Raw genomic sequence first — 11,578 nt, 5'->3', positions numbered from 1 at the left:
CTCTTTTACTTTATACTTTTATCTAGTGACGTTTATTTGAGTTTACCATTTAGAATAAAGAGAAGTAGGTATATGGGATATTTTTTGGGAAATTCTCTTGCCACTATAAAAGTTAGGCCAATGTCTCTCGAGATTTACTTTGTTTTCATTTCTTTGAAAAATTTCTTCCATTTAAAGAAGCCAATGCAAAAGCTTTTTATCTGTTCTGGCCTTTGGGTTTCTAACTCAACCCATTATGTAAGACTTGAGTGAATTGCCCTTCAATTTTCTATTTTAAAGCATTCCCATTCCATTCGGTGAAGAGTGGAAATTATGGTGTCTTTAATTTTCTTTAGTGCACTTTAAACTTTACGTTGGTGAGGTATGCTTTTGGAAAATATTGTTTTCTTTAGGTTTCTTTAGTATACTTTATGTTGGTGGGTACGCTTTGGAAATCATGATTTCTTTAATTAGTTTTTTTCTTTAGTATATCCTATGTTGGTGGGTTATGCTTTTAGGAATTATGGTTTTTTTTTTCTTTTCGGATTTCTATATTGAACCAATCACTACACTTTATGTGTAAAGTTGTTTGATCGAATTCATATATGATAATATATGAAAATTTCTATTAAAAATAAAATAATAAAAGTCATCCATTTGCATTAATTCTACACCCACCAGTCCACACTGTGGGCAATGCTGCATGAGAGAGAGAGAGAGAGAGAGAGAGAGACTATATATATATATATATTATACTCTTCAGTTCATAATTCCATAGCCTCCCAGGACCCGAGAAAATAATATTAACATTTTCTAAACTCATGGCGGCAACAATTAATGAAACGGATGATGATGATGGGCTAGCCGTGTTGGCCATCAAGGCTCGTATAACCAGTGATCCCTTTCATGTTATGAGCTCCTGGAATGAATCCGTCCCCTATTGTGAGTGGCCAGGCATTATCTGTGGTGGTCGCCAACATCCAAATAGGGTTAGAGCCTTGCGTTTACCGTCCAATGGGTTGGTGGGATCGTTGGCTCCAGAAATAGGAAACCTTAGTTTCCTTCGAGCGATTTTGCTCTTCAACAACAGCTTCCATGGTGAAATCCCTGGTGAAGTAAGCTTTCTTTCCAGGCTTCGTTGTTTACATCTATTCAACAATTCATTTGAAGGGGAAATCCCACCCAACATATCACGTTGCTCCAACCTTATGGAACTCCATTTAGGTTACAACAATATTATGGGGAAAATTCCAGTAGAACTTGGCTCCTTGTCCGAGCTTCAATGTCTTTCCTTACATTTCAACAAATTAATGGGACAGATCCCACCTTCCATTGGGAATCTTTCATCATCCCTTGACACCATTTCCGCAGTATCCAATGATTTAAGCAGAAGTATTCCAGATTCCCTTGGCCAATTGACAAGATTAACATTTCTCGAACTTTCTTTTAATAATTTGTCTGGTACTATCCCTCCCACTATATATAATAGCCTTTCCTCACTTGTTGTTTTTGGGGTTGCAAATAATCTACTTCAAGGGAGTCTTCCACCAAATTTAGGCTTCAGTCTTCCTAATCTATGGTCATTTTTATTTTTTGATAACCAGTTTCATGGACCAATTCCAATTTCTGTGTCCAGTATGTCGAAGCTTGAATACATTGTTATTGGCGGAAACAGTTTTACTAGGACAGTGGATATCCATTTTGGAGGCCTATCAAAACTATATTGGCTTTCATTTTACTACAATCATTTTGGAAGTGGAGAGGCCAATGACCTGAAATTTGTCAATACATTGACCAACAGTAGTAGATTAACAATTTTGGACCTTCAAGACAATCGGTTTGGTGGCGTGCTTCCCAACTCCATAGCAAACTTATCGACCCAAATGACAAACCTCTATTTGTTAGGAAACAAAATAATTGGAGACATCCTAGTGGGGATAGGGAACCTTGTAAGTTTACAAATCTTGTGCTTATCCAATAACTTATTAGAAGGAAATATTCCGACTTCAATTGGGAGACTTCAGATGCCTCAGAAACTCTATTCAGGTGGAAATAGTTTCACAGGGCCAATCCCTTCTTCTCTTGGAAACTTGACACCATTGATTGAGCTCTATTTAGATGATAATCGATTGCAAGGAAAATTACCTTCAATTATTGGAAAATGCCAATATTTGTTACGCTTGGGCCTTTCCGGTAATAGTTTACATGGTGTCATCCCCAAAGAGATATTTGATCTTTTCACATTAATAGTGCTAACCTTGAGTAGAAATTCATTCTCTGATTCTCTACCTTTGGAAGTGGGTCAAGTGACCAATCTTGAAATCCTGGATGTTTCTGAGAACATGTTGTCTGGGGAAATCCCTAGCACACTTGGTACTTGTACAAGCCTAGAGCACCTTTTTATGGATGGTAACTTATTTCAAGGATCTATACCATCGTCTTTGAGTTCTCTAAGAGGTCTTCAAGATTTAGGTCTTTCACACAACAACTTCTTTGGTTTGATCCCAAAATATTTGGGTACTTTTAAGTTTTTACAAAACTTAAATTTATCATTTAATCATTTGGAGGGTGAGGTATCAGTAGATGGAGTCTTTCAAAATTTGAGTGCAATTTCAGTCAAAGGAAACAATAAGCTTTGTGGAGGTATACCAGAACTTCATTTGCCAGCATGCCATACTCAAAAGTCAAAAGAAGATGGTAGGCATCATGTTTTCAAGCTGGTAGTCATCATATGTGGTTGTAGGGGCTCTCTATGTTTGATTTTTGTGATTGTTTTTTTCATTATCTACGGGAGAAGAAAAGAAAATAAAGAATCCACTTTATTTTCTATTGGGGCTCGTCATTTTAAGATCTCTTATGCCCAACTCCTTAAAGCTGCTGATGGATTTTCTTCTGCAAATTTGATTGGAGTTGGGAGTTTTGGTTCCGTGTACAAAGGAATTCTCAATCATGGGGAAACTGTTGTTGTAGTAAAGATCCTCAACATTAGACAAAGAGGTGCTTCCAAGAGTTTCATGGTTGAATGTGAATCCCTTAGAAACATCCGCCATCATAATCTTGTAAAAATCATAATATCTTGCTCAAGTATAGATTTTGAAGGCAATGATTTTAAGGCTTTAGTATATGAGTTCATGCCTGGTGGGAATTTGGAGAGTTGGTTACATCCACATGCAAATGGCATACAAGATGATCCAAGAAATTTAAACCTTGTTCAAAGATTGAATATTGCCATTGATATGGCAACTGCTTTGGATTATCTTCACCACCGTTGTCATATGCAAATTATTCATTGTGATCTAAAGCCAAGCAATATTCTTCTCGATCGTGATCTGATTGCACATTTGGGTGATTTTGGGATATCAAAAATACTTTCAAAAACAACAAGTCGATTTCAAAATCACACATGCTCAATCGGAATAAAGGGATCGATTGGATACATTGCACCAGGTAATGGACCTCTTTTATTGATATATTATAATTTTTTTCTCCTTATTCAAAAGTTTTGACGACTTATCTTTCCTTATTATAATGAATCTAACATTTTTCGTACCTATTTCACTGCAAAACCTTAAGGTACCCTAACCTCTTTTGAGATACATATTGTTACATTGGATACATACCTAACTCAAACCTTTAGCCCAAATAATTTTCTCTTTGGTATTCTCGTAATTGTAATACTTAATTTAACCCTGAGTTCAACTGAGTAGGAAAAACAAGCTTTCTATGTCATGCTATTTTTCCAATTGAGACCAATAACTTTGATCCTATTCTCACTAATAATAAAGTTACTAATGCCAAACCCTGCCCCTAACAAGCTCGGATTTTGGCTCAAGGATAGGAACCCTTGATCAGGCAACCAGATTCACTGTGGAGTATCACTCCAGTGACATGGACCAGTGATGAGACCCTATGCATGTCCTCTTTTATACCTGTGAGAAGATGGACAGTGGACCCCTGCTCCTACACAGCTCACAACCTGATGTATGGCTTGAACCCAGGTATTCTCTCTCCTCCCTATAGTGGTGGGACCCACCTCTGAAAAATCATGTAAGAACCTATGGTGGGCATGTGGGGACAGTACCCTAACCTAGGGTCAAACTCCTGTGCAATCCCCCTTTGAATTCATGTTGCTGGAATTCACTGGGCCATGCACTGGGCGATGCAGCAAGGCCCAGTGATAAGGCCTAATGGCTATTTTTGCATATATTTAATTATTATAATTGTGGGGACCACCCAACTTGACCATGGACACCCTCCACTGATAGAGGGGACTCTGAGGGACCACCTCATACCCCTGGTTCAATGTGGACCCCACTAGTGTACCCAGAATCAGACAAAATCAGTTCAAAAATGGATTTTTAAAAGAGGCTTAAGAGGGCAAACAGGCCTCAGTAGAGGCTAAGCTTATAAATAGGAGGCCTTGGGCTCATTTTAGAGCCCTTGGCAAATCAGAATTCGAGAGAGAAAGTAGAGGAAAGAAAGGAGAGAAAGAAGAAGGAGAAGAAGGAAGAAGGAAGGAAGAAGGAAGGAAGAACAGGGAGCTGTGTTGCCCCATCCCAGGCTGATCCGAGCCACCCTTCAGCCTTTATCAGGTATAGAGACTCCCCAATACCTGTTGTTCTCTGTTTCCTTCCCATGCATGCTGTGTTCTGCAACCCTGGGCAGCCTAGAAAAGCTAGGGTTTGCCCAGTCTTGGTACAGATCAGCCATGCAGACCTTGTGCATCGTAGATCTGGGTTTTTCTATGAAAATCAACATTGTGTTATGTTGCTGCCTTGGCCAAAATCTGGCTGTGCATGGTTGCACTGCCCAGATCCCCTTCTGGTTGATGGATGGAAGCCCAGACTGCAAGCCAGGGCTGCAGAGACCAAACCCTAGGTGGTTGCAGCCCTGAAATCCTGTTAAACATGCATATCCATCCTTGCATATGGCTGAATCCAAGATTTCAGGTATGATAAAACCCTGAATACTATTCACTAGGGTTACCTGGGCAGCCACAGTCAGCCTGACTGGAACCCTGATGAAGAAATCACTGGGACCATGAGGTATATCATCATAAGGGTACTGGACCCCCCAAACATGCAGAGGATCCAGTGTAGGCCCAGCCCTGCAGGTCCAACCTTGGAAACTTAGCCCAAGGTCGATTCTGCAGGCACTGGGCGATGCAGCAAGGCTTAATGCAAGGCCCAGTGATGGAATCTTTCAGGAATAAAGGGGCAGATCTATAATTTCTTGATGGTCTTGATCCCTGGACACTCTGGGATGTGGGAAATGACCAAAATGCCCTTCCCCCACATCTGTCCATATGTGAAAAATGATTTGGAACCCTAAGTGGGCCCCGCATGTGACTGTGCACTATTGTATTTGATCTTACAGCCCTGACCTAAAGTGGACAGCAGTGTAAGTATATCACAGACTGCAGTGGGACCATGTTCTGACCTAGAGGCAGGTACGGGCACTAAAAATGACTAAATTGCCCCTGTGCCCTAGACACTGGCCCATGCATCGGGACATGACCTAAGACCCAGTGCAAGGCCCGGTGACTCCAAGTGAGACAAATAAAACCCTGGGTTAACCCAGTAAGTTAGGGCAACCTCAGGACCCCAATGTTAGGGAAATGATTGAATAAGACAGTGCTTAATTTGTGTCTAGGACTTGATCCCGTGCTCGAGGTCAACAATCAAACAACTGCTGGAACTGATTTTGTGACTGAGTACCTAGAGCCAAGTGCTGGTGAGTGAATAATACTATCGTATGTGCAAATGTAATTATGATCTGATGCCGGCTATTAATAATTGAATCATGAATGCTATGTTACTTACTTATAATTCAAGTTACTCAAATCACTGCATAACGACTATTGTTGATCAACACTGTGAATTAAATGATGATTGTGATTGCTAGAATTATTGGAAATGAGGCCTGCGGTTGCCCGTAATATGGATGCGGTTGACACTGCTTGACTCATACTATGCCATATAGACATGGGGCTAGAGTTTCATCACCCGTGCTACGAACCCTTGCCAGTAGGGGTTAAGGTGCTGGATGCCTATGGGGAGAATTATCAGGGAGTGAAAAAAAGAAATGAAATGAATGAACACCGAAATGGTGCATGAATAAAAAGAACACTGGAATGGTGCATGAGGGAAGAAACGGTTGTCCCCCTGGATAATCACAGAGGGTTAGTCGGGTCGACCTTGGTGAACGAATGCGGGGGCCAACTAGTCTTCTCCGACAACTCAATGGGTGTATTGTGGGAAGGGGTTAGAAGCCCGCACCAGGGATACATGTATTGAGGATTGTAGTAGCATATACCAGACTTAGTTGTATTGCCAAGTGGATAATAATAAAGAATCTAGACTTGCATATCATGTAGATCATGTGAATCTGTGGATTGTGATTGCATGTACATGCATGATGGATGTTATTTGCTCACAAGCTTGGTGGGGCTCACACTCTATTATATGTTATTTTGTTCTTAGATGATCTTGCAGGTGGATGCTGCTGTGGCATGGAGGGCTATCTCGAGGAGGAGAGTCCTGGTTTGTATGATGATGTTGGTGTGGACCCCGACGGAGGTCATACCGATTTTGCGTACTTTCTTGGTGGTCGTGGATGAAGACCATTGAGGAATACTTCTGATGTTTTGTGTTGGGAACCCCTTTTTGTTTTGACAAGAGGTTTCCCGTTTTGACCGTGGATCAGTTTTAGTTGTTGTTTTCTTTTCTTTCTTTCTTTTGGGGTTGGGTGCCCTAACCCTATACATAATTATGTATGTAGTACTATACTTATCAGCTTGTGTCTTCCCTTGTTGTGGGTTGTGTGTGTTGGGAAATGTAACAAACAAGTTTTTATATGTATATATTAACACCATTTCCCGTATCGTTATACTTCCATTTATTTTATATGTCATGCATTGCTTTGATCTTAATTATGGTTAAGATGTGGACATGGTTCCATGAAGGTAAGCACTGCTTCTAGATCCGTGGGATTTGATGGATTGCCGTTATGCAATTCGAGTCACCTACCCAATCCTCCTAAGGGGTGGTTTGGGGTGTGACAGAGCTTGGTATCAGAGCGTGAGGCTCTTCTTACATTCGTGGAGTGCAGACTAGGGTTAACAAGATATAACCAATAAAACATGTAATAATTAAAAGCCACAGGGAAGGTAGATGCAATTAAATAAAGACATGAAACTTTCATTAATTTAACAATAATTACATATGCTTAATTGCATAAACTGCAATTCAAGGGGTACATAAGCTGATCAAATAAAAGGAAAACCCTAAACTAAGTACATCAGGTAAAATAAACACAAACATATAAGCTGATAGATGATGAGCATGACCACGTAGCCAAAAGTGTCTGGAAGATGCTAGAGCTACTCTATAGGAGGTAAGTCATCAGTAGGAGGCTGAGGCTGGCGCGAATCAACATGAAAGTAGCGTCCCAGAAGTCTAGTCTCTGCTCAACTGCACCTACTCTGCCGCCCAAAGAAGTGAAACCCTGATCCACTCTAGACCCCAGGTCTGACATCTGTGTACCAAGGCTCTGGAGCTGAGTCATCATCTGAGCCCAGTCTGGAGGCCTTGGAAACTATGAACTCGTAGCCCCGGTCTCCCCATAGGTAGGTAAGTCGGTGAATTGAGTCCCAAACTCCTTAAAATCCTCAGGACCTATCCCTTGCTCCTCCGCTCGAAAACCCTGAGTGTCACCGCCAATGTCACCCTGCTCCTCACCAATCTGACCCTCATCCTGTGCATCACCACCATGAAACTCATCCTCTGGCACTCCCATCTGCTCCTCGCCCTCTATAGGATCCTCACCAGGCACCTTCATCTTCAAGATGGAAATCTTGTCTATCAGCCTAGATTTAGCCCTGTCAATGTATTCCCCCTCCAACGGAACTCCAAAGTGTCGAAAGATCAATGTGAGGAACTTCCCATAAGGAAGGTTCCCATCAGCTGGGTTCCGTGCATGGTAAAGCATGACCTAAAGCAGTAGATAAATGAGGTTGATGACTGGACCCCCCTGACCAGCACCCAATAAGCAGTAGGTGATGTACGCCCACATCATAGAAATACTACCCTTATTGCCGCCCTTCGGGTAGATGTTATAGGTCATACATCTACTAATAACTCTCGCGCTAGGCTTGTAGGCAGTCTCTGATTTGGGAGTATTCCCTGAACCGGTCAATGCAGTGAAAACTATCCTCCTAGTCTCGAGGGAGAACATTTCGGATATGTCCATGCGGGGTTGGTAATAAACCCTGTGTCAGGTAAACCTAGGATCTCTGCCAAGAGGGCAGTGGACAACCTAATATCCACCCCCTTCACTCTGCTCTCTATCCCAAACTCCTGCATGCTCGAAGGCATTAGGTTACAATAAAAATATTGAACTAGGAAGGGATAACAAGGCTTAGTAGGGGATAGCATCAGAGCCCAACCAAGGGCATTGAACTTGGCGAAGAGGCCATATTGGTGGAAGTCTTCTACCCGTACCATCCGGCCATTCACTATTTTCACGGAAGCAAAATGTTTCCACTCTTTGGCATGCTCGTACCTGGAGAAAAGGTGGTGATCGAAATCCGGATCCTCGAAAGACGAATCCTCTCTAGAAGGAGAGGGTGGAGCCAAAGAGTAAGAAGACTCCTCGGATTCTACTCGTAGCCTCTTCTTGGCTACTGATTTGCGTGTAGTACGCCTGCTAGTAGACATTCTCTACAAAAGAGAAAGAAACCCCATGGTTAGGGCTAGCAATTTGGTGAAAAACCTAACCTAGGCAAGAGAGAAGTGAATAGAGATATGTAAAAGACAAATTTGACCTAGAAAGCTTACCAAATAGCATAGATGATCGCAAATAGCCCAAAGAATCTATGAGAAATAGTGTGTAAGTGGTCCCCTTACCCTCCAAGAACTTTTCCCTAAGGTTTGGAGAAGTTTGGAATGAAATAGGGAACAAATGGGGCCCTCTCGGATTTAAAACCTTGCTCCTCGATTTTTTTGGGCGATGGGACTGGGCGATGTGGCAATGCCCAGAGACATCGCCCAGTGATGGAATATTTCAGGAATTTCAGAATTTTCACATGGGAATCCTAGTTTTGGGCATAATAACCCATAAGACATTAAAATAAGGACTTTCACAAAAAAAATTTATTATTAATAAATAATAAGAATATTATAATAATATAATGTAACAATAAGTTTTTTTTTTTAATTACAACTCAAGGACTTAGGCTTCATAAGTTCAAGAAAGTGAAATTGCACAAATGAGGATTATGAGAAAGGAGTCAATATGGCTAGGTTTTAAATAATGGTGTGTTATCTATTAATGTGGATAAATACATAATGTATATATAATTATAGTATATGGTGTGTATTATAAATATGTTTTATGTCTGTCTATTGTGATGTATGAACTGACTAGACTGCTGTGTTGCAAATTGGATATAGTTATATAGGTATGTGTGTTGCATGCGTAGTACGTGTGGGAAGCGTAGATCTTATCCAAACATAGGCTTAAATACCCGAGAACAAGACCTAATAGCATTTCTTAGTCAATCGATCACGTAGACGTTAAGGTACCTCGAGCCAACCCAAGAGTCCGCATCACTAGTGCTTAGTTATTCAAATTTCTATAGTCATGTACCTAATTCTTTTAATTAAGTATGTCCTGATGCCTAGAACCAACTTACGTGACAGGACATATTACCTCGATCGGCTGGACACCCCGACGACATGCGACTTATTAGGTAGCTCAGGAGGAGATTGATTAGGATACGAGATACTCGTGCCCGTGCCGAGAACTTACTTATAGTCTATTTAGCACTTGCGGACATTACTGAGCAAGGTGAACAGGAGTTTTACTTAGCCCTAGTCGAGGAGGTTAGAGCCGACACAGGATACTTACATATGATGGAGTTTGTGACTAGGAAGGAGTTGGAAAGGCTGGCCTGCTAGATCAGGTAAGTAAATAAAAAACCTTTGTGTTTAAAAGCTTGAAAACATTCATATAGCACCATGCATAACATATGGACACATAAAACACGTAAGAAAGAGAAAACATAAGATATCCAATAAGACTCAGCACCTAATGAACCAAGACAGTGAATCTAATAATCCACCTTATTGGTATGACTCTTGATGCTCACTGGAATCATGGATTGGATTTGTACCTACTTAACTAGGAAATAAATTGTTGATCCATATAGATGGAATCAGAAGATTAAACAAGCTCCTCCTTTTAGAAAAGCAATAATGGTCAACACTAGAAGTTCTCGTGGAGGTCGTAAAGGTAAACAACCTAGAGTTGTACAAGAGGTTGAATTACCTAATAGAATTGAGGCTCGATACGCTGAGGCATCGGCTTCTTCCTCCAAAGCACCAGCGGCTACACAAGCGACTGTTGTAGCACTTCAGCCAAATGTGGCAGCCGGTGACGTAACTGCGGTCATGACCACAATGATGCACACCATGCGACAACAACAAGAATTGCTTGGTCAAATGTCTACACAGTTTGCAACCCTGTTGCATGAGCGCACTGCACCGCCACCACCCAATCGACCAGGATTATTTCCACCACCTGTGCCTCAACACCTATCTGAGAATTCCACCACCAAAGTTATGGAGAGATTCAAGAAACTCCAACTGCCTGCATTTTCCAAAATAACATCCGAAGCAATGCAGCCGGAGTGATGGATCAGTGCCCTAGAAAAGGCATTTGAGGTACTCAAGAGCTCGGATGCACAAAAGATTATTTATACTGGATATCAGTTGCAAAATGAAGCTGAAGCTTGGTGGAAGGCAACTACGCCTAATTTGGAGGCTGCTCACCTGAACCCCACATGGGAGCAGTTTAAAGAGGTTTTCTTCAAGAACTGTTTTTCCGAAAGCTTCAAGGATAGAAAGGAAGCAGAATTCATCGCACTGGTGCAAGGGAACAAGTCAGTACTAGATTACCAACAACGGTTCGAGGATCTGTTCCATTTTGCTCTGGAGCACTTGAAAGGAGGAGTTAGTAAGGCCAAGAAATTTGAGAAGGGACTCAAGACCGAAATTGGGTCAGTTTTGTCAATAATGGACATTAGAAATTATGCTTAAATGGTTGATAAGGTGAAGACTCATTCTTCCCAACTGCCATGGGGAACGAAGATGAGGTTCCAAGGGTAGCTTCGAAGGCAGAGCTCGTAGTCGACTCAGAAGCGAGTAAACCCTAAACCTCTAGGGGAGATGGGATTTTAGGGTTTTGCAGAAGAGGAGATGGGAAGATGGGGAGATGGGTTTAGGACGGAACTGCATGTTCCATTTCTGGGCGCCATTAGGGTTGAAGAGAGCTCTCAAGAGAGGGAATGTGAAGAATAGGGCACTTGGAAAGGGGTGTGAAGTTAGGGATGCTCTATGGGCAAAATGGTAAGCTCACACCCCATTAGGGGTATATTAGTCATTTGAAGGCAAACTTTAAATGGCTGGGCAGCTCCATGGCATGCCTAGTTTTTTTAATATGACCATTCTGTCTTATTTGTCATGGCATCTACCATAAAATATACGACTTGGATTTCTTCTTCTTTCCCTTTTTTTCTTTTTTGGGGTGGGGTAGGGGG

The 11,578-nt window shown here is 41.5% G+C and overlaps 1 protein-coding gene across 1 annotated transcript; it reads left to right on the top strand.

The window, feature by feature from the left end:
* The first annotated feature begins 800 nt into the window (after positions 1-800).
* LOC122647672 (probable LRR receptor-like serine/threonine-protein kinase At3g47570) lies at positions 801-5,942 on the top strand. Its single transcript, XM_043841027.1, has 2 exons — positions 801-3,426; positions 5,884-5,942. The coding sequence occupies exons 1-2, from the start codon at positions 801-803 to the stop codon at positions 5,940-5,942; spliced, it is 2,685 nt and encodes an 894-aa protein (XP_043696962.1).
* The last annotated feature ends 5,636 nt before the right edge of the window (positions 5,943-11,578 follow it).

This window comes from Telopea speciosissima, unplaced genomic scaffold (assembly GCF_018873765.1).
Source record: "Telopea speciosissima isolate NSW1024214 ecotype Mountain lineage unplaced genomic scaffold, Tspe_v1 Tspe_v1.0112, whole genome shotgun sequence".
In the NCBI taxonomy this organism is placed as follows: domain Eukaryota; kingdom Viridiplantae; phylum Streptophyta; class Magnoliopsida; order Proteales; family Proteaceae; genus Telopea; species Telopea speciosissima.
The sequence above is the reverse complement of the archived record's forward strand: the minus strand, read 5'-3'. Positions and strand labels throughout refer to the sequence as shown.

Bases quoted from the DNA above. Each gene is read 5' to 3' on its own strand.
- LOC122647672 (XM_043841027.1), top strand. From the start codon at position 801: ATGGCGGCAACAATTAATGAAACGGATGATGATGATGGGCTAGCCGTG. The intron at 3,427-5,883 runs GTAATGGACCTC...TGTGATTGCTAG, and splicing joins GATTGGATACATTGCACCAG to AATTATTGGAAATGAGGCCT.